The 23,669-nt window shown below is 48.4% G+C and overlaps 1 protein-coding gene across 1 annotated transcript in view; it reads left to right on the top strand.

The window, feature by feature from the left end:
- The window catches only part of LOC144754192 (E3 ubiquitin-protein ligase TRIM39-like), a 199,921-nt gene that overhangs the window by 66,424 nt on the left and 109,828 nt on the right, over positions 1–23,669 (top strand). The window contains exon 3 of the mRNA XM_078641775.1: positions 19,668–19,841. Within this exon, the coding sequence (XP_078497901.1) occupies positions 19,668–19,841 (174 nt within the window). The remainder of the gene's footprint in view (positions 1–19,667; positions 19,842–23,669) is intronic.

Genomic DNA, 23,669 nt, shown 5'->3' with positions numbered 1-23,669 from the left:
CCGGTGGTGTTGTGCTGGTGCTCAATGATGATGAGTTGGTGCTGCATTATTGCTTTGCTGATACTGTGTTGGGGCTACCCTGGTGCCGAGTTGGTGCTGCGCTGCTAACTGAAAGCGGGTGACAGGGACAACATTGTTTAGATATCTTAATGGCAAACTTGGGGCTATGAGCCTTTCCTCTCTATAGTAAAAGTTGATCGTCTGTCTGCAGCTCCCTGCCTGGGAAGAATTGGGGTGGGTAACTAACTAAACAAGCTTGAACCAGAACAAATACATCTTGCAAGTTTAATGACCGGAAACAGGAGTTCGGATGAGATGCGAATGTTTGTAGGGGAGTGAAATCCTACCTGCCAACACCTGAGGGTTGGGAGGAAGACCTGTAGAAATGGCAGTTTAAAAGCACAGGCAGGCACTGTCTAAGGCTGATAGGGCTGGGTCAGAATCGGCCAGATGCCGGGCACTTGTAAGACTATAGACAAGCAGTTGTTTTGTCAGCCCCGTCTCTGGGAAAGGTTAGTCCCTCTGAAGTCAGAACACTTGAAAAAACTGGTGGATCTGGGGCAGAATCTGTCACGCCTCAAACTGGACTGACTGACTTTTTCCCACTCCTCGAGTGATAATTCCCTACCTATGGCTTAGTCCTAAAGTAATGTGAAAGAGCATGCATACAATGTTCCTATCCTTTCACAAGAGTGAAGGCTGGGGAATGCAAACAGCCCTCCTTTTTTGCCGCTATCACTCCTCATTATTAGCACTGTTAATGCCAACATGCAGCAGCCAGAAGTTTTGGCTCACGTTTCAGGGAAATTCTGGCGGCTGCTGCCCTTTGCAATTAACATTGGGCACAGAAACGGGCCTTCTTCCTATTGTGTGACACTATGATACAGGCATTTAATATTTTGCTTTCAAGTGGCTCCTGTGAAACATCCCTAGAAAGGGCTACAGCAACGAAACCTGGTAGAGGGATTCATCTAGTTGTAGTATCGTGGGATACGTAACGTTCTAGTGTTCCAGTATATTGTATCACACACTGAACACCCACCCACCACAGGCGTCATCAGTCAGATGAGCCTGCAAATAAAAGGGGCTGAGCGCACGTGCTCAGGGCCAGTTATCCACATATACCAACTGTGTCCATGTCACCTCATTTAGTTAGTATGAGGGCCTAGGGCCCAAATACCACATTGGCGACGAGGCGGAAGCTGTGCCCCCGCGTGCCACAGCTGAAACCCTGGGAAAAAGGGGAGAGAGCTGCCCGCCTAGAGAGCACCTCCTGTGAACGGCGCCGGCCGCCGGGAGGCCCACGGGGCATTCGCCCACAAATTGAGACCACTCGCTTTCTTATAGCAGAAAAGGCCACTTTATTCAGGATATGTAATTCATAAATTTCCCAACAGATCATCAAACATGTAAATTTGGCATTTGAACCGAAACCATTTCTTTATTTATTTATTTCCTTTCATCATAAATTTAGACTTTATACCGAAACCATCAAACCATCTCTTTTCTTGGATTGAACTCATCATAACTTCCCCAACATTTTCTTTCATTTTTTCCCCTCCATTTTTCTGTATAATTCCCCCTATCTAACTAATAACTGGAGGAGCCCGCTCTAGACTCCTCCTCCCTGGGGATTTTACGCCACCCAGGAAAACCAACGAGTTTTCCTGGCCCCACCCCCAGAAAACAGACCTCTTTATAATTTGGAACTGCACCAAAGATTTACTTGTAGCTCTTGCGCTAGCATGTCTCTGATTTCAACTAAATAGTAGGCCATGCCTAACTGAGACAAGTGGACTCCGTCATCTCGAAAGAGATGACTCTCACTACTCGAGATGTTGTCATGCTGTAAAACCCCAATTTTCATCACTTTACAAAATACCCTCATCGCTTTATTGAGTTTCCGCCTGGCCTTCTCCACTGCCGCATGAGACCTGGCCTGCCGCCAAGATTGTCTGTATATGAACTCAGTCCAAAACAAGCGAGTGGTCGACCAATTCATCCTTAGCACCGTCAAATCAAGTTGCATGCGCTTGATGAGCGCTAGTCCTGACATTCTAACTAAATCATTCTCACCTACATGTAGGATAAGGTGGTCCGGACAACCTCTCATGTGAAACATTTGCGTTAATGTTGGAATTAAATCGTCCCACTGCATGCCTCCTTTACCCTTCCAGACTACTTCGTGCTGCGCACTAGGAATACCCAGTGATCGTCCATAAATCTGCTCTTCTGCGAATAGGGCTGCCCACTTTACGAACGAATGGCCTACTATCCAGGTCTGATGTTTAAACTTCGAATTTGCACCCCGCACAGTACCTGAAATGAAAGAAAAATTAGACCACAACACCCCCATCCAAATACTCAAACAACAAGCTTATTTTCTCACATAACGTTTGTAACTGTTAGACTTCCACCTACCAATGCGTTTAAGCACGTCCACACCCAAGCCCAGTCTTCCCGCCTCTGTAGCCGCCCCTATACGAAAAGAGTGTGTGGCAAATGATTTTGGACTTTCCCCCAAGCATGTCAGAGCCCTTCTCAAAACTGCTAAAAATTGGGAACTTGTAATTTTCGCACCAGTTTCATGAATGAAAATGTGGCCTGGTGTCATCTGTTCCCTAGCAACAAAACGAACCCACTCCTGCACCGGGCAACAATCAGCCACCCCACTACTATTTAGAAAAACCCACGCGCCTCGGCCTAATTGATCTGTTGTCGACTTCCTCACCCATATCCCCAGCCTATATTCTCTTAAGGCAATCTCTGCAATGGACAGACCTCTATCACTTCCCACTCCCAAAACCTCAGAAACCCTAAAACCCCCAAAAAACATCCAAATCATAGCTAACCTAAAACGCCCTAACTCCCAAAGATCATAACAAAACAAACCTAATTGTCCTAACAACTTCTGCAACAATTCAAACATAATGGGAGCTCTTGGTTGCATTAAACCCACTGACCCCCTCTGTAAACCCTTCTACATTTTTCTTACCAGTTGATCATCCACCGGGTCAAAACCCCACAACAATTGACCATAAAAGGATAAACCAGACAATTTTCCTGCAATGGTAGCGTGCGACAAACCTTTGTCTATTAAAGTCAGCACAAAGTCGCAAATACCACCTGTAACTTTCCCCTCTGCTTCAGCTCCTCCCAAACTCTGTTTGTACTGTAAAAACTCCTGCCATGCTTGCACATAACTTCTTCTAGTTGAAGGGGCAATGGACTGCTCGACTAGCTGAACGATCCTCACTCCCCTAGAACCCAAAGGTTGTGTGGCACTTCTGTTTTGTAGAGATCCGCCCCCGGCGCCAATTCGCGGAACTTCCGCCACTGAAATCGGGAAAGAGCATCAGCAATGCAGTTATTAACCCCTGGGACATGTCGAGCTTTGAACATCATGTTGAATCGTAAACTTAACAGCATGAACATTCTCAATAACTATAACATTCTAACATCTTTCGCTTTCTGGTTGTTAATCAGGTTCACAACTGTCATGTTATCAACATGAAATAACACCGACCTGTTCTGAAATTCTTGGCCCCACACTAGTAATGCTACAATCAACGGAAAAAGCTCTAAAAAAGCGATGCTTCTTCCATGGTGCTTCCAATGTTCTGGCCAACCCTCTGCGCACCACCGCCCTTCCCAGAAGATACCAAAGCCACTGGACCCCGCCGCATCAGAATAGATTTGAACTTGCCATACAAAATTGTCATGCACAAATTGTAAAGGAATGCCATTAAATTTGTCCAGAAAACACAACCACACTTGTAAATCTTCTTTGATGTTTCTTGTGACACGAACTCTGTGGTGTGGGAGATATGCACCAGATAAAGCCATACCTAGACGTCTACAAAACGTCCGTCCCGCCCTCACCACTCGACAAGCGAAGTTTAAATAACCCAGCAAGCGCTGCACCTGTCTCACCTCAATCTTAGTTGAATTTAAAACTGTGAGGAGAAAAGCCTTAATCTCACGAATCGTATTTTGAGGAAGGCGTGCTGTCATATGCATGGTGTCTAGTTCAATGCCCAAAAAGGTTATTACTGTGACCGGGCCTTCATTCTTGTCTGGTGCTAAAGGGACCCCCAGAGCCTCAGCAAGTGTCTGGAAACTCGACAGCGCTTCTGTACAGTGTCCCGTGTTTGCCTTTCCTATGAAAAGGAAATCATCCAAGTAATGACAGCAGACACCCTTAGTATATGTCTGAGAGAAAATCCATTGTATGAAAGTGCTGAACAGTTCAAAAAGCGCACAAGAGGCCGCACAGCCCATTGGCAATACCCTGTCTACAAAATAGTGCCCTTGGAAAAACATCCCCAATAATTCAAAGTCAGAAGGGTGAATTGGCATTAACCTAAAAGCGGACTGAATATCACATTTCGCCATTTCGGCTCCTTGGCCCATCTGTGTCACTAATTCCATTGCCTCATCCACCGTTGTGTAAGATACTGAAGTGTCCAATTCAGATATAAAATCATTTACAGATCTCCCTTCCGGCCAAGATAGATGCTGAATCATACGATATTCGCCTGCAGTTTTCTTGGGAATTACCCCAATAGGGGACACAATCAAGTTCGGCAAAGGGCAAGCCTTGAAAGGGCCCGCTATTCTCCCAGCTCCAACTTCCGTGTTCAGTTTTTTACTCACTACCTCCGGTATCTCTTTCGCCGAACGCAGATTGTCAGCCCACCTCTGTTTTCTAGGCCCTTGATACGCTAATTTGAACCCATCCCGAAACCCCCAGAACAAACGGGATGCTGCCTCAGTATCGTGATATCTATTCAACCAAGGCACTAAGCTATTCAATCTAATGGGAGTAGGCGCCTTTTGGGAAAGGAGGGAAAGGGGCGCCTCTACCTCTCGCTGCCCAACCACTCTGCTCTGGAAACCGCTGCTGGTCACTACCTCTATACCCACTGAAACCTCCTTCTGGGGCATTACAGTGTGTGAGCGGATGACGCCCCCCGCAATGGGAACAGTCGTGTTTAAAACGGCACAATGGTCTGTTACACATTCCCCTGTTATAATTCCAACAGGCTCCTGTACCTGATGAAACACCTCTTCCCCATGTACCCGCTCCAGATTGAGCGGGGCGCCATAGAAAGGGCCGGTAGGGAACTGGCAAGCCACTTGCCGTGTGTGTCGTAGCCGATGGATGTGATGTGGACATCCATTGAAGCCAAAGCTCCGAGTCTACGTCACCCCAAGGCTTCTCTACACAAATACTAATACGGGCTCGAAACTCCTCATCATAGTTAAGCCAGGAGTATCCCCCAAAGTGTAACTGAGCCTTCCTTACTATGTCCATGTATTTGTAAAGAGCGACGGACCTTTCGGGGTACCGTTCGCAATAGATGCTCGCGTAGATCAAGAATGCGGAGGTCCAGTTCTCAATCGTACGAGGCACCCTGGGACGTCGCGCTAACTCCCATTCCTCCTCTTTAGAACCCTCTTTGGCCTGTAAATCTCGATGCAGCAATTTGAATATGTCCACAAACTCGTGATTCCATATCCGCTGCTTAGTTTTTTCTGATAAATGGGACCCCAGCGGCATCGCCACACCCATGTAAGGCAGCCGCTGCCGAACGGTAATAACCTGTTCTGCTGCTGCATCTCGAGCCCTCCCTCCTGTTATAACAGGCAATTCTTGAGGTAATACTCCTGCATTTAATGCCAAATCCCTTGGCCTAACCTTCCTCCCGCCTTCTCCTCCCCCAACAACTTGCACCACAGGTAACTCTCGGACCATCCCCCCGTCATCTCTACCCTCCTCCCACACTGTCCACCACTGATGCTTACCGCATGGTAGCTGTCCTGCTCGCTGCTGCAATTCATTTGGAGACATCCGCTCTTGATAGTCTCGTGGGGTCACATGCGCAACCGACAAATCCGCACTGGACTTCTGAAACAACAAAGAAGAATTCGTTGCCCCCCCCCAACCCTAACTTCTGTACCTACTATACCCCTAACACTCTGTTTAGAATGGACACTCTTTTTGCTCCTCTTTCCGTGACCCACCTGACCCTCTGTTGATTGACAAAAATCACCCCTCACCTGACCCCCACCACTAGAACCTGGGCAAGCACCATCTCCCACTCCCCCGTCGAAATTTGACCAAAACAGATCAGCGCTCCGCTCCTGAGACTTATCTGCTCGCAAAAAATCCGCTCTAGATTCGCTAGCGCATACTTTACCAAGCTCCGCATTATACCGTGACACGGTAGGGGTAGCCGCCTGAACAGATGGCGCATTTTTGACACCAACCATCTGCGCCTCAACCATGTCGCGTGGTGCTCGTGAGGTATGCACAACGTCCCTGGGAGCCGGCACTCTAGCTGGGATTTCCTTGCACATAGGGCGCTCAACCCAATGCGACTGACTGTCCTCGCTTCCAACTGGTTTACTCCCATCGTAACGTGCATCATATGGTGAAGGGCGGGCACGTGGAAAGATATATTGAATGTCCCACCGCTTGCCTGCCTGTTCTGCACAGAATGTGCCTTGCCCATGCCCCTGCTCAACGTCTTCGTCCGTGTCTGAACTCACAGAAAACTCCTCCTCTGCCTCAGACTCACTGCTCTCTTGTGACCTTTGCAACATTACGCCATGCTGAAACACTGGAGGACCTGAAACTAAAGCCATAGGAAACTTCGGAGTATTCTGCGATGGCTGCAACGGCGGTTTTTTACTCTGGGGGGCCTGCAGAGGTTGTGCCTCATAAACCCCTTCCTCCTCTTCACTGTCACTCGAATATGCCACCAATGACCCCGACCCCCCTCTCATAAAGAACCTCTGGCCTGCGTTATTCTGTCCATTATCAAACCCCATTGACTCGCTGACAGGAATACTATTCGAGGGGTGAGAAGATAATGTCACACACTGCTCCCCCAAACCAACTTGTTTAAGGGCTACCATCTTTACTGTTTTTTCCCTCCCTTTTCTCTTCAGGGTAACCTGCGAGCCACACGTAGCAGCTCCCAAAGGGGGTCCCACCACCAGCATATTCGCCTCAGGTCCGCTTGTGCTGTCTTCTAACACACTCACTGTCTTCTGTCGTGTGAGGGACGACGCTCTTCTCGCTGACACCATCATACTCCCCTCGCCATGACGCGAAGCCGCATCTGCCCCAGCACTCAAGGAACGAGCACGCCCCCTTTGTTTCTTGACTGAAGCCGGTTGACAGGCTTCAATTGCGTACCTCACTCCTTTCGACGCTTGCCTCTGTGGTGGGCGCTTTGGAGGCATCATTTCATCAAGCGCAGCTTTCGTCAGCATATCTTCCCTGCCCTCCTGCTGTATCACTCGCAGCGCAGATATCAGCTGGGCGCTCATTTCCATCTTCAAAAATATTCATAAACTGGCTAACTATCCTCCGTTAAAATAGCAAGAAATATTAATTTACCTGAAACCGCTAAGAAAACTAAAACGCCCTCTCTACACTCCCTGCGCCTAATCTCCTCAGCAAGCTACGCAATGCTCGCTTCCCTGACGCTCCGTCTAACGCGCTCCTGGACCCTACCATTATGCCCGAAATCCGCAGGGGGAGACGTCTCGCGCTGCTCCCCCTGCGGAGCCAATGCCGAGCCCCGGGCCTGCTTCAAGACACGAGGTGACCGGGAGGCTACCCCGCACTTCATGAGCCCGCTGTGAGCCGTCCTGTGAAGAAATGCCCCGGGGTGAAGTGCGAACCGATCGGAGCTCACCCGCATCGGTTGCGATGACCAGCCGGGCAGAAGGTGAGCCCGTGAAGGTGTAAGCGCAAGTCGAGCGAGACCGGACTGAGCTGATGCCGGCCTCCGTAGAACTAGCACCAGGGGCGTGAGGCCTGGCAGGACATCCACCGAAGGTGAGCAACTGCAGGGACCCCCGAAGCGCAAAGGGAGCGACCCTGAACATCATGAGGCCAGTGGGGGCCCACCCCGCATTGGCAGCCAAGCAGCAGCTCTGTCCCCTACCCCGCGCAGTGCATGGATTGAGTGAAGCTGCCGCGGGTGGGGAGGGAGCCAAAGAGAAAAGGTGGCTTTAGGGCCGCTGCGCCTAACGTGTAAGGGGATGCTGGAGGGGAAATAGCGTTTGCCCCAACACCCACTGACGTCCACCATGCCCGACCACATAATCTTGCTGATGCCCCACAAAATGAAGTAGGGCCGCACAACACCACCCCCTGCGCAGCCCGTGAAGAGCAACAGGTCTCCTGCGACCACACCCCTCCCACGCCGCGCAGTGTGAGAAAGGTGAGGCTGCGGCGGCGGGGTGCAAGAGCGCAAAAAGCAGCACCCGGCCTGTGGCTGAATGGAGTGAGCTGTCCCCAGCGCCTGCCCATGCCTCAACACAGCGGGCAGCCGGCGGGTGCTCAGAACCGCATTAAGGCGGAGGGCAGAGCACAACAAAGAAGCACCCCGGAGAGGCCCGCAGCTGAGAGGAGCAGCTCGGGCCGACCGAAGCGCTGCAGGCAGAGCAGACAGTGGCAGCAGAGAAGTGCCCCGATCGTGTGGACACAAACAAATAGTACTTTCACACAGTAAACTGACAAAGTGTGGAAAAGAGCCTACCTGGGCTAAGAGTGCCTATGCCCTGTGAGAGTGATCACAAGGGGAGCCGAGGTCACGGGAAGAATTGTGCCAGCGCACCCACTGGAGTACGGATAACCCCGGGGCCTCAATTCCAAGCAAAGACAGCCTGGGCCCAAATCACATGAAAAGCAACACTGCCACCTAGTGGCCCTTTAGCAATAACGCACCCACTGCCCAAGTAATGTTCAACAGAACCGGGACATAGTGACTGGAGAACACTGAGGGTGCTCAGGGACAATTCCAGGCTGCTGTGGACCTGCACAGGAGTCAGGGCACAGAGAGCTGCCCAAATACCAAGGGGAGGCAACAGTAAAATAAATATGTACTAGGGAAGACAGCAGCATGAGGAGGCTGCAAAGATTGCACTCAAGACACTGGGAAGAGTGCGCAGGAAAGCATCAGGAGCACCACAGGACAGATGAGGGAGAGCCAGGAACTCCGCACCAAGCAACTGCGCACCAGCACAAGGTGACTGCGGAGTGAAAGCAAAGGCCTGCAAGAAGGGAACAGTTTACTGCCGCCACCAACCAACTCCCCTCCAGGAGTAGCAAAGAGGAAGCAAGCAAGCCGCCCCTTCGGAAACAGAAACTGGAGACACCTGGGGATTTCAAATGGAAAAATGAAAGCTAACGAACAGCTGAACAGAGACTGCCAGGGCCGAAAACGGAGAGCGCGGCGATGCCTAGTGGCCACAGGTAATCACCGCAGAAGAAAGACTACAAGACAATCGCCCAAAGCAGTAAATCACGGAAGGAACCGGAGGGCGCAGTCAGAAGCGCGCCAAAGCACTACAACCACGGAGGAAAGTCGGAGCGGTTGCACTGACCATCAGAAGTATGAAGAAGCCGACCACCCAGTCTGGTCGCAAGGGAGAAGAAGCCGACCACCCAGTCTGGTCACAAGGAGGAAAAAGCCGACCACCCAGTCTGGTCGCAAGGGAGAAGAAGCCGACCACCCAGTCTGGTCGCAAGGAGGAAGAAGCCGACCACCCAGTCTGGTCGCAAGGAGGAAGAAGCCGACCACCCAATCTGGTCGCAAGGGAGAAGAAGCCGACCACCCAGTCTGGTCGCAAGGAGGAAGAAGCCGCCATAGTCTGGTCGCAAGGAGGGAGAAGCCGACCACCCAGTCTGGTCGCAAGGGAGAAGAAGCCGACCACCCAGTCTGGTCACAAGAAAAAAGCCGACCACCCCGTTGGTCACTAGGAGGAAGAAGCCGACCCGCCAGTTTGGTCGCAAGGATGATGCTGACCTGCAATAAGTCAGCGAGCAAGGAGATCTACCAAAGACATCCGACAAGAAGAACGGAGAAGACATCTGTGAAGAGAATGTCCGAGGTGATGTCCACAAAGAGGACCTGGAAGAAGACTGAAGCAAAGTCTAACGACATCAAGTAAAAGCCATAAGTAATCAAGCGAGAGAAGATCGCGATGACCGGTCCAGTCACAGAGCGAGGTGAAGACAGTGTCCGAATGCTTGGACAAGACCAGAGGGAAACGTGTGGAGTGCGCGCTACACGGAGAAGCCTGGTTAGAGCGAACAACCAGATAGAATATCACATCGAGTCGCGAAGAAAGAAAGAAGACCAATCATGAGTGACACTACGCCGCGACGAAGGAAGAGGAGAGGAAAGGAGAAAAGCAAAGAAGTGTGCTTGACGGAACACGCACCCGAAGGGGAAAGTGGAAAGATGCATGGACATCCGAATACAGTACCTGGAAAGCATCAACACCACCGGGAGTACACATCTACGTGCAAACCGGAAGGTCACCCCGACAGAAGATCACCACCTGTTTGCCCACTGAAGAAAACCAACATTCTGCTATCACTATCCAGGTGCATCATCGCCAAGGAGCATCTCACCACCCAAGTGAATCCACACACGCCCCAAACCACCAGAGGTCAAAGAGGCGAATCACCCAGGAACCTTCTGTGCACCTCCCGTGAACCTACAGCCTGCGGAATTCGAGCACACCCATCCATTGGAAGATCCGCCCTTGGGGACTACACAAGACTTGGCTGTGGCCCTGTTGGGAGTTCCGCAGTGACCCCTAACCGCAGCCTACACAAAGGCCCACACAGCCCACGCGGTCACGTGGCAGTCCAGGGGACAAGGGCCTCAACGGAGTTCCCGTGAAAAGGGAGCCTGAGTAGGAGAGATGTGTCGGCCGTAGTTCCACGTCAGACGCGGGAAGCATGGAGGTTACAGTTGAGGACTGGTCACCCACAAGACTGCCAGAGGAATGGGCAGAACCAGAGTCCAGGTGCCGACGACGCCGAGATAACGACACCACCCTCAGAGGCTACATGAGTGACTTGGCTGTGAATCCGTTGGCAGTTCCTCAGCGACGCCTTTGCGCAGCCCACGCGAAGCCCCGCACGGTCCACACGGTCCCATGACAGCCAGCAAGGAAGGCCATCCAAGAGGCTCCAGTGGCAGAGGAGTCCAGGCGAGAGAGGCAAGTCGGACGTCGCTCAGCAGTCTGGAGTAAGGAAGGTCACCGAGTACGTCACCCCACAGGAAAGCCTCACTCACAGAGACCGTCTCCGAATCCAAAGTGGACTTCACCACAGCTCCAGATGCATCAACACCGCAAGACCAGGCTGGTCTAAAGAACATCGCCAAGGCGGGTGAGGGCATCCCGACCATGCGGTTCGAGACTCCGGGTCGTCCAGTGAGAGGGGACACCCACGAGAGAGGGGTATCAGTGAGAGTGATACCCTGCAACTGCAGATCCTGTCAGAGTCAGCCACCAGTTAGAGAAAACACCTCAACCAGGAGTATACAGTGGACAGCAGAACACCAATGATCCACCATCATTCCATCTACACTTTTCACCGACTGCGGTGTCGGAAGAAAGGAACTGGAAAGCACACTTCCACGGCGCAAGTACACAAAGGAGCATGTCCACTGAGCACCAGAACATTGTGCCAAGGAGGGCTAATGGTCCTGGCTGCAAGGACACCCTTGCCGGCAGACGACCAGCAGTGAAGAGACTATGTGGAAGTCGTCCATATTGAGTTATGTTTTGGTTTGCAATTTTGTATTCTCTCCCACAGGTTCAGACTTCATTTTGTTTGGACCTTCATTAAAGTTTGGGAGGGATGTAGTATCGTGGGATACGTTCTAGTGTTCCAGTATGTTGTATCACACACTGAACACCCACCCACGCACCACAGGCGTCATCAGTCAGATGACCCTGCAAATAAAAGGGGCTGAGCGCACGTGCTCAGGGCTAGTTATCCACATATACCAACTGTGTCCATGTCACCTCATTTAGTTAGTATGAGGGCCTAGGGCCCAAATACCACACTAGTGACCAGACTGCACCTGCCTCTATTTTATAGTGGATCTTGTTGAGAACCCAGTTGTCATAGGACAAAAATATTCCCAAAAACAAATTCCAGCACACAGAGGCAATGCTGGTAGCTTTGGGGATATTTGAAACCAGAAATACCGAGATACTGAGCAGAGCTCCCAACGCAAGCAGGGAACAAGCGCTGGAAAACTGCCAAAAGCAAGATTCATAGGCTTATTTTCAATGTCCAGCTTTGTGGCACATGCAAAAACAACAATTGATGGACAGAATGCAGAACAATGTCATACATTCACCCCAGTACAGAGATCTGGGCCTAAAACCATCGTTTTTTTGCACTCCACACCACCCCAGTTCTGACATGGCCATATGCAAATCAGCCTTGACCCTGTGCCTCATGGGAACAGTCCAGCCCGAACTGCCAAGCCATGTCTTTCCTGGACCGGAATCAAGCATCGTAGGACCAGTTTCTGGCTATCAGCCGTCTTCAGCCAGGATAGCTTGACTCCAGTAGTGTGGAGAGCATGGGACTCACGTCTGAGCATACCTATCCCACTCAGGGTGACAAATGCAAAAACAACAATTGATGGACAGAATGCAGAACAATGTCATACATTCACCCCAGTACAGAGATCTGGGCCTAAAACCATTGTTTTTTTGCACTCCACATCACCCCAGTTCAGACATGGCCATATGCAAACCAGCCTTGACCCTGTGCCTCATGGGAACAGTCCAGCCCGAACTGCCAAGCCATGTCTTTCCTGGACCGGAATCAAGCATCCTAGGACCGGTTTCTGGCTATCAGCCGTCTTCAGCCAGGATAGCTAGACTCCAGTGGTTTGGAGAGCATGGGACTCACGTCTGAGCATACCCATCCCACTCGGGGTGACAAATGCAAAAACAACAATTGATGGACAGAATGCAGAACAATGTCATACATTCACCCCAGTACAGAGATCTGGGCCTAAAACCATCGTTTTTTTGCACTCCACACCACCCCAGTTCTGACATGGCCATATGCAAATCAGCCTTGACCCTGTGCCTCATGGGAACAGTCCAGCCCGAACTGCCAAGCCATGTCTTTCCTGGACCGGAATCAAGCATCGTAGGACCAGTTTCTGGCTATCAGCCGTCTTCAGCCAGGATAGCTTGACTCCAGTAGTGTGGAGAGCATGGGACTCACGTCTGAGCATACCTATCCCACTCAGGGTGACAAATGCAAAAACAACAATTGATGGACAGAATGCAGAACAATGTCATACATTCACCCCAGTACAGAGATCTGGGCCTAAAACCATCGTTTTTTTGCACTCCACACCGCCCCAGTTCAGACATGGCCATATGCAAATCAGCCTTGACCCTGTGCCTCATGAGAACAGTCCAGCCTGAACTGCCAAGCCATGTCTTTCCTGGACCGGAATCAAGCATCCTAGGACCGGTTTCTGGTTATCAGCCGTCTTCAGCCAGGATAGCTTGACTCCTGTGGTGTGGAGAGCATGGGACTCACGTCTGACCATACCCATCCCACTCGGGGCGACAAATACAAAAACAATAATTGATGGACAGAATGCAGAACAATGTCATACATTCACCCCAGTACAGAGATCTGGGCCTAAAACCATAGTTTTTTGCACTCCACACCACCCCAGTTCAGATATGGCCATATGCAAATCAGCCTTGACCCTGTGCCTCATGGGAACAGTCCAGCCCGAACTGCCAAGCCATGTCTTTCCTGGACCAGGATCAAGCATCCTAGGACCGGTTTCTGGCTATCAGACATCTTCAGCCAGGATAGCTTGACTCCAGTGGTGTGGAGAAAATGGGACTCACGTCTGAGCATACCCATCCTACTCGGGGTGACAAATGCAAAAACAACAATTGATGTACAGAATGCAGAACAATGTCATACATTCACCCCAGTACAGAGATCTGGGCCTAAAACCATCGTTTTTTTGCACTCCACACCACCCCAGTTCAGACATGGCCATATGCAAATCAGCCTTGACCCTGTGCCTCATGGGAACAGTCCAGCCCGAACTGCCAAGCCATGTATTTCCTGGACCGGAATCAAGCACCCTAGGACCGGTTTCTGGCTATCAGCGTTCTTCAGTCAGGATAGCTTGACTCCAGTGGTGTGGAGAGCTTGGGACTCATGTCTGAGCATACCCATCCCACTCGGGGTGACAAATGCAAAAACAACAATTGATGTACAGAATGCAGAACAATGTCATACATTCACCCCAGTACAGAGATCTGGGCCTAAAACCATAGTTTTTTTGCACTCCACACCACCCTAGTTCAGACCTGGCCATATGCAAATCAGCCTTGACCCTGTGCCTCATAGGAACAGTCCAGCCCGGACTGCCAAGCCATGTCTTTCCTGGACCGGAATCAAGCATCCTAGGACCGGTTTTTGGCTATCAGCCGTCTTCAGCCAGGATAGCTTGACTCCAGTGGTGTGTAGAGCATGGGACTCACGTCTGAGCATACCCATCCCACTGTGTGGTCAATGTCCCTGGAGGAGGTACAGCATGCCTCGCAGTGTAGCACATGCGTGCTGCTAGGCTCGACCTAAAAAAGTCACTATTGTGTTATGCATAATGTGTAATGTTAAAGTACAATTAGATAGACCTATCTTTTTCAGTTTTGGTAAACTACTAGTTGATGACTTTTTGGTATTTGAAATTTTGTTGTCATGGTAGAAAATAGTGAGAAACATTGCCTACTTTCTATCCAGTCATAAATAAACAATCATTGGACTGTTGGTATTTTAAACTGTGTGATGGAAGGAATAAAATACTACAACACTAGGCTTTGAGTTTGTTATTTGTGCTTTTATTAAACAAAACTAAAATAACTAATAAACCAAAAAAGGAAAAATCAGTCATAGTGAATGAAACCATTCTTGAGGTGCAAAAAATTGTTACAAATCCAGTGTCCAAAATACAACTGCCCTCAGAAATGTGAATGTGTCCAGAAATAGTCCACAGAGTAAATGGTAGTCACACACTGGAGGAAATTAGGTTCTGCGTCTCTTGGAACTGTTGGTGGTGATCTTGCCAGACTCTCCTGGAGGTCCGAATGAACGTGGGCTCCTGTGCGGGGCTGGTGGATTCACAGTTGCAGGGACGGAGGTGGGTGCAGATATTGCCTCTTGTGCCAGGGCCTCCCTTTCTGGGGCTGAGGCAGACAGAGTTGGCCAAAATGTAGCCTTACCAGAGGAATGGGTAGATGGTTCAGGAAAAGCACTGCAATTCTGGGTGTAAATGTCCAGTGGCACCCCAGTCAGGGAGCCCAAAATGGAGTTGTGATTCTCCATCTGAACATTATGCTCCATCTGCAACTTCTTCAGGTCCCTGAGCTCTGTAAGGACCTGGTCCATCATATCTCAGGACTGATGGAAGGATGACTTGGGTGATGGTGGCCTGGGTGAGACTGATCTCAGTGGCCTCACTATGCTGGTCCACAAGTCCCTTAAACGACCCCTGCCCCTACTACGCTGTGGCCTTGAACCAGTTTCCCCACTCCTACTGTGTCCTGGCTGATCTGTAGGTGGTGGTGATGTTGTCTCACAAGCAAAATGGACTGGAGGGCACAAGATAGGTGTGATGGTGCTTTGAATACAGGAATTGGAGGTATTCCTAGGCTCAGATGGTCTGATAGCTGGAGTGGGAGGTATAGGTGTGGGCTGAGCGAGACTCACTGGAGCCTTGTGCCGAGATGGACCAGGCCTCTACTCTTCACCTGGTCTTTCAGGATTGGTGTCCTCTCTGGATGCTTCATCCTGGGCTGGATCGGAGGTTTCCTCAGTGGCAGATGGTGGGGCTCATGCTCTGGCTGTTGGACCTACTATGAATGTAAAAAATTAAATATTTTATAAAAGTGTGGATTACACATCCAATGAATTTTAAGCCAAAAAATAAAGCAACCTAAAAGGGAAAATATTTTGATTATCACGATTAGACCTTTCTATGGAAGTGTAATGAATTACACAAACAGTTTATGTTTCATATTAAACTACTTCAAAGAAACAGGTAAGAAGATGACCTGAAATGATAAAATATGAATAGTAAGTATACTTGGGAGGTACCAACAATTCAACACAACACAGTTGAGAGGTGAAATGTGAAATGTTAAACATTCCAACGCTTAGCAGGCTAAAAAACATTTACGCAACTTAGAGAGATGATTAGCATAAGTCATCAAATAAAAGTGCAGAGTTCAGATTTCCTTATGCTACTTATATCCAGCGCACATATTTACATGCCTTAAGGTTTTGTAGGTCAATTAACATTGATTTGCGAAACTAATGACATCAAGTCAATTACATGACAAGAAAAGGACAAGATACAAAAACAACAATAACAATTTTCAAAAGAGAGCATTAAATAGAGAGTGAACAATAAATGTGATAATACGATAGCAAAGGGAGGATGAGCAAAACTAAATGGCAATACTATTTTCACTAAACTGAAACAAGGCATCATGGTACTTGTAGTTATTTCAATGAAACATTCACAGCACTTCAACAATTGTAACTTGGACATACCTTGTGTAAATCTGCAGTTAAAGGATAACAACCAGCTACAATGTGAAACCCATATATGTTATTTGATATTTGGAGTACAAACACTTACAAGCACCATAACATCATGTGAAATGTGATGGCTATGGAAGCCTGTTATCTTAAATACAACTCTATACATACAAATAAACAAGACAAACAAGATGTTACTGATATCTTTAGGTTCCTGTGTTAAATAAATTGTGTGGACCACAGTAGCAACAGCTAAGTTCAACCAAACAGGACATTTAGCTTTAGTGACACATTGAAAGGTGCAATTTACCAGCCTTCACCCCACCAGGTATTCCTGTTAAGCATTCAAGATGTAGGATCTAAAAGACCTCCTCCCAGGGAAAGAGTTGTATGGGGGGGCCTGGGAGAGCCACCACCAGTCCTGTTGGCTTTCATGTTACGCTTGGAGGCTAGGGACACACTTTCCCTTGCATGTCTTTCCATCTCTTCCTAATTTCCTCCTGTGTGTGCAGGTTCTTAGCCGCAGCATTCACTCTGTCTACCATACTGGGCCACATTTGCCTTTTCTGAGACGGGTGTTTATTTCGGACTTGGACTCCAAACAATTGTGACTCTTAATTTTATGATTTCATCCACTATGACTGACAATTGTCCCTCTGTAAAATGTAATTTTTTGTGCCCTGGCATTATTAAATGATTAACTCAACTGAATGTAATTACCCACAAAGGAAATATTTATCAAAAGAGACAAAATGAACAGTTAACAGGAAAAGCAAAGAAAACTTGACTGAGAAATCGTCGTCAGATAATGTTGTGCTGCTGTGACATGGCAAAGGATCATAGTCTGAAATGGAGTGTGCTTTGTAGTTTGGTATGCAGGTGTTTAGAATTAGGCAAAACACATAAGGTGTGTGATGCTAGCATCCATCCTACAGCCACAGGAATGGTTCAGTGCTGACTGCGTCCAGTGACAGACTCACTCCGTTCGCTAACCACCGCTGGTACACCGCCAACACAACTATGAAATCTAAATAGACTCTGCACAACCCCGCAACTCTGACGGCGACGGGGTACTATTCGCCAGCAGAGGAGTCCATCGCGTCAGCAGTGGTGAGCCGATTACACAACGGTAAACACTCTGTCGACATGGACGGTGGTTTGGTCAGAGCACATGTAAATACGGACGACATGAGTCCGTCAGCTTGATGGAGTGCTTGGAACCGCCTCCGCGGCCATCGTAAGTCTATCAGCTTTATGGAGTACTTGAAACCACCGCGGGACAACAGTAGTTCTGCCAATATCTAAATCAGGCCCTATGACTGACCCTTGTTTCCCTAGAAATTTAATTAGGACTACTTTACTGGCACTAGTGGTCAGCTCTCTTCCACATCTCCTTTTGGTCACTTTGGAGCACAAGAGACATTCCTCCCATCCCCTCATTTATAAAACAGCAGCAGACCTGGCTGTTCTCCAGAGCCTTTGAGTAAACTTCTTAATTTTGAATTTACATCTGCCAGACACCTAGAGGTTTCTGCCACATGTTTCAGGTATACATTTATGAAATTGTTAGACCTAGACCTCAGTCCCACCTGGCCTCATGGAGCTTTATTATTACAGTTTCACACAGCACAGGAACCCTTTTCTTATTTGGACTGGTGATGCAACACAAGGACGCAACCCTCTACCAAGGAGAAAGCTAAGAACTGCAACCCTCCGCCAGGACTGGTGACACAATACAAGAGCACAACACTACCAGGACTTGTGTCACATCACAGAAGCACAACCATCTAACTGTATTCTAGTGACACATCACAGGAGCACAACCCTCTACCTGTATACTAGTGATACTGTACAGGAGCACAACCCTCTACCTGTATACTAGTGATACAGCACTGTAGTACACCATTTAACTGCACACTAGTGACAAAGCACTGGAGCACCGCCCTCTATCTTCATACTAGTGACAGCACAGGAGCACAACCCTCTACCTCTATACTACTGACACAGCACAGGAGCACAACCCACTACCAGGAGTGGAGGCATAACTGACTCCACAGAATCCTGTCATTTTTGGTGAAACTAGAAAGAGACACCTCTCTCCAGTGCTGAAACCTTCCTCTTTGTGCTGGGGTGAGACGTACCTCACCTGATAACACACAGCCTCCTATCTTAGGATAGGACAAGATGTGTAAACAACCTCCTCACCCATCTTCTATAGGAATCGCTGAATTATCTAATGAAGACTGTGCCCTAACATTGATTTATCTGGCAATTCTCCATTTCATAACAGAATACAAATAATTTATTTATAATTCTGAACGTGAAATTACCACATCAGTGATTTTTTATCACTTTGATTGAGGGTCATAGAAGGATATCCCCTCAGCATCTCCTGGGCAAACACTGACAGTGTCCTGCAGGCAGGGGCAGCCAGCACTCCCCAAATCTCATGGCTTCCATCCCAAGTGCTGAAACTTCTGGGCCCCTTCTTCTTTTATATTCTCTCCTGACATTCACATCCACTCACACTTGACTTCAGCCAGTTTCTCCACTCAGCCTGACTCTGGGTCTTTGACTGTCTCTGCCTGCGGTGGGTTTTCTTCCTTGCCCTCTCTCCATGGATCAAGCTTCTCTGCAGCTTCACAAAATCTGACGTCTATACAGTTTGTGAGGTGTCTCAGAGAAGGGGGAGGATAGGAGTGAGAAAAGGACGGAAGAGGGTATAAGGGAAGGTAGTAAGAGATTGCAGTTCAGAAATTAGGAAAAACGCTTTAGTGTTCATATTTTATTTTAAAAAACAATTTTTATTAAATTGGATTGAAAATCAGGGCAAACAATACAGTTTGAAGATAATCATAATTGGCTGCGATTAAAGCTGTAAATCAAACAATGCTGCTCACTCCCACATCAACGATATATCAGGAACATTACACATTGGCCCGCGCCCCAACTCCCGGACAGTACGACCATATTATATGGACACATCATTTATTACCAATTCAGGTGGATCACAAATATATCCTCGATACTTGTTCCATGCTCCCCATACTTTCTCCCATTTACGGGGACAACCACGATGGATGAAGACCGCCTTCTCGGCCACCATTGCCTCGTCCATGTCTTAGTGTTCATATTTTTGACAGAAACTATCAATCCCTCCTCCTGAACTCCCACTCTAAGGACAGCTTGTAGAAAGCTGTTTAATATTTAACCAGCTTCTCTTTGCTTCTGACAGAACAAGCTAAGAACTCAGAAGAAGAAATTTGAAAAATGGCAGAAACTCATGGAAAAAAATGAGGAAAAACTACTTGATAGACTGGAGGAGATATCCAATCAAATCACCTCTCTCAATGCCCTGACAACGGAGATAGAACAAAAGTGTAAGGCGCCAGCTTGGGAACTTCTGAAGGTGAGATACTTTTTGGTAAATAAAACAAAAGAAGGAAGTGAAATAGTCATATTGTCTGTACAGGATTAAATGTATGAGTGGAACACACTTGGAATATGTACAAGCCCTCACCACCCCCAGAGCGTCACTTTTTGTGACGCTCCAGTGGCTGTATTCCCTGCAATATATTTACAAAGTGGCGTCAAGCCACTTTTTGTGTCTTACCACCGCTTTGTAAATATGCTACTTTTTCACGCTCATCTGCATGAAAGGGGCGTGCAATGGGTATTGGTGGGGGCGTTCCACCTCAACGGCCACTGCTTTTTGACGTTGCCCCAGATTTGCAAGGATCTGTAAATCTGTGGCAGGGCCAAAAACTAATATCATGCAAGAGCAGGCATTAGAATGGCATAAGTAAAGAAAATGCTTTTATTTCTCCATGTTTTTTCTTTTTCTATGTGTGCTGCATTGTGCAAAAAGCCATTAATGTTTGTGTCCCTTCCTGCACATAAACAATCATTAAATAATGTTGATTTTCTACTTCTATGTGTGCTGCCCAATGTTGCACTCATAGAAGTAACAAATAGCCATTATGGATTGTTTATGTGCAGGAAGTGACACTTTCTGCACATAAACAATCATTCCCTGCAATGTAGGCACCCTTGCGCTACATTTTCTAGTAAACATGCGCGTTGACCTCCTGGCAGAGTAAAAGTGCAGTGACCCAATGCACTCTGTGAGCCACATACAATACACAGACATGGATAATTTACATTGTCCTACTCAATGCTGAAAGCCCAATTCAGTATACAAGCAGTGGAATGTGCAGTGACCACTTACAGTGTTACATACAAGTTAATGCAACACGCCATGCAATTCCAGTGACCAAGGAGCAAAATGTGAAAAAAGCAGGATATAAATGGAAAGCTGTTCAGTTCAATAGTCTTTATTCGGCCATAACAATGGCCATAAAAACACAAAATTAAAGTTCATTATACTCATTTAGTTTTTCGCATTCATAGATTATTAAAGACCTTTGCACATTAGATTAAAACAGATTTGCTGCCTAACTCGGCAAATATATTAAAGTCCCCACAGATGATTAAAGGACAGGGCCAAGTTGCTAGTTCTAACTCGAGATCCTCAAAGATCTCCAGATTGTCTTGATTCGAGCCAGATTGCGCATACGGTGTACCCGATCTCAAGTTCGACCAAAGCCCATGTGCATCAGTGGCTTTGCGTTTGGCTCCGCCCATAGCAACCTTAGTAAAAATCGCTACCCCTCTCCCCCCCCCCGAATACTCGAAGTCTGTGATGTGCAAAGCCAGCATATTATAACCTCTCATACTCATCATATTCCTTTTTTCCCATGGGATATGTGTTTCTTGAATACATACTATTTCCAGATTATTTAATCTAACAAACTCAGCCATCCGTAATCTTTTATTCCGATCATTTAAACCGCCCACATTTATTGTGCATATACTTATCTTACCCATCTCTAATTATTTTCTTAAACCAATCTGTTACTTCTTCCTTGTCTTTTACTACCTTACTGGATGCACATCGTAATGTATCTCGAATAACCTTAGATTCAACTCTACATTATACAACCCTGTCTGACTCCTCTGGCGACCTTTGTGAGTTTAGTACAAACACCTTGTTGAGTGTAGCGGACCTTGGTGGTGATATCCCAGTGTAACCACCTTATGAGGTTCAGCAATGGTGGATCCACCCGCTCTCTCCATTAATAACTGTTAGACCTGGTACCATTGGTATGAGTCTCCCTTCCATTTTTCACTGATTGCCTCTGTTTTTGATATATTTTGCTGGTTTAGATGCTTTGGGCATTGTGCCACTGCTATTCAGTGCCACGGTGCAAGTGCTCCCTATGTTAAATTGATGTACTGAATCCAGACGCCACAGTTTTGCTCTGATCGCAGCACCCGCGGAGCAAGAGCGGAGCGGAGCAAGAGCAAGAGCAGGAGGGTGCGAGCGGGAGGATGCGAAAGGGGAGATGCCAAAATCTGTTGGGGGTTGCTTAGGATTGCAGTTCTGTTCCGCTCCGAGAAATCATTTAAAAAAAGCCCAGACGAGACGCCAAAACTCGCGGTCATCCATCCACCCGAGGGTAGCCACGGCCATTACCCATGAAACAGAGCCGACGTGAAGCTATGCCCGGAGCTGGACCTGGAGCGAGTAAAGTGCAGAAAACACAGGTGAGTACAACTGAGCACAATGAACTGGAGCGGCGCCTTATTCTCCTGCATTACACAGCCATAGTAAACAGTGGAGGGCGAAGGTTGTGCAGGAACGCCAGAGAACGGTCCCAGGATGCTTGTTTCCGGTCCAGGGAAGACATGGCTTGGCAGTTCGGGCTGGACTGTTCCCACGAGGCACAGGGTCAGACTGATTTGCATATAGCCATGTCTGAACTGGGGCGGCTGAGTGAACTAAAGAATGGTGATGGATTAAACCCAGATCAGTTGACTGGGGGTGAGTGTTTGATTTGTTCAAACGCTCCGTCCATCATCCCCTTTTGTATCACTTTGTTCGCCCTAAGTGTGGCAGGGTATGTTCAGACGTGAGTCCCTTGTTCACTTGACCACTGGATTCAAGATAGCCTGGCTGATGAGGATTATGAATCCGAAACCGGTCCCAGGATGCTTGTTTCCGGTCCAGGGAAGACATGGCTTGGCAGTTCGGGCTGGACTGTTCCCACGAGGCACAGGGTCAGACTGATTTGCATATAGCCATGTCTGAACTGGGGTGGCTGAGTGAACTAAAGAATGGTGATGGATTAAACCCAGATCAGTTGACTGGGGGTGAGTGTTTGATTTGTTCAAACGCTCCATCCATCATCCCCTTTTGTATAGCTTTGTTTGCCATAAGTGTGGCAGGGTATGCTCAGACGTGAGTCCCTTGTTCACTTGGCCACTGGATTCAAGATAGCCTGGCTGATGAGGATTATGAATCCGAAACCGGTCCCCGGATGCTTGTTTCCGGTCCAAGGAAGACATGGCGTGGCAGTTCGGGCTGGACTTTTCCCACGAGGCACAGGGTCAGACTGATTTGCATATAGCCATGTCTGAACTGGGGTGGCTGAGTGAACTAAAGAATGGTGATGGATTAAACCCAGATCAGTTGACTGGGGGTGAGTGTTTGATTTGTTCAAACGCTCCGTCCATCATCCCCTTTTGTAGTACATTGTGAGTACAGCAGCTGTTAGACAGCGGCTCTGAGAGTGGGCTGCAGACGTTTGTGGAGGCGGCCCGGTCAGACCCAAGTGCAGCCTGTACCCGGTCCGCTGGCTACATGCTCTCTGCTCCGGCCCCGCCCTGGTCCCACGCAAGTTACAGGATCTAGGACAGAAACAACGAGGGACGGACTAGCGCACAGAACCTGCTCCTGCAGCACCTCTCACAGTATCTCTGCACCACATTCCTATTTAAGTATCATCATCAGGGTCTGACAATCCTTTGTGCAAACTTACCTGCCACTGCTGCCACTTCTCAAAACGGTCAGGGGGGACCGCAACGCCGTACCTGCCCTCACGTTGCCCTCACGCTGTTCCCGCCTCCCGGACACCATTTCCCAGCATTCCCTGTGTGGCGCACGCATCTTGCGTCACGGGGAAGCACCAGGAGGCGCTTCTTAAGCGCTCAAGGGCTCCCGCAGCGCCATGGGCGTGCCCGTCAGAGTCCGTGCTGGGCCACCCCTCCAACATTGTCATTGGAACAGCAAGTAAGCCTGTGTGACTGGACCTGGTAACAAGGGGGGTCTTCCATTTTTGCTATAGGGACTGATCGAGGGACTGTGCTTCAAAACTCCGTCGAACGTTTTCCATTG

The sequence above is a fragment of the Lissotriton helveticus genome, chromosome 5_1 (genome assembly GCF_964261635.1).
Source record: "Lissotriton helveticus chromosome 5_1, aLisHel1.1, whole genome shotgun sequence".
Classification (NCBI taxonomy): domain Eukaryota; kingdom Metazoa; phylum Chordata; class Amphibia; order Caudata; family Salamandridae; genus Lissotriton; species Lissotriton helveticus.
The sequence above is the reverse complement of the archived record's forward strand: the minus strand, read 5'-3'. Positions and strand labels throughout refer to the sequence as shown.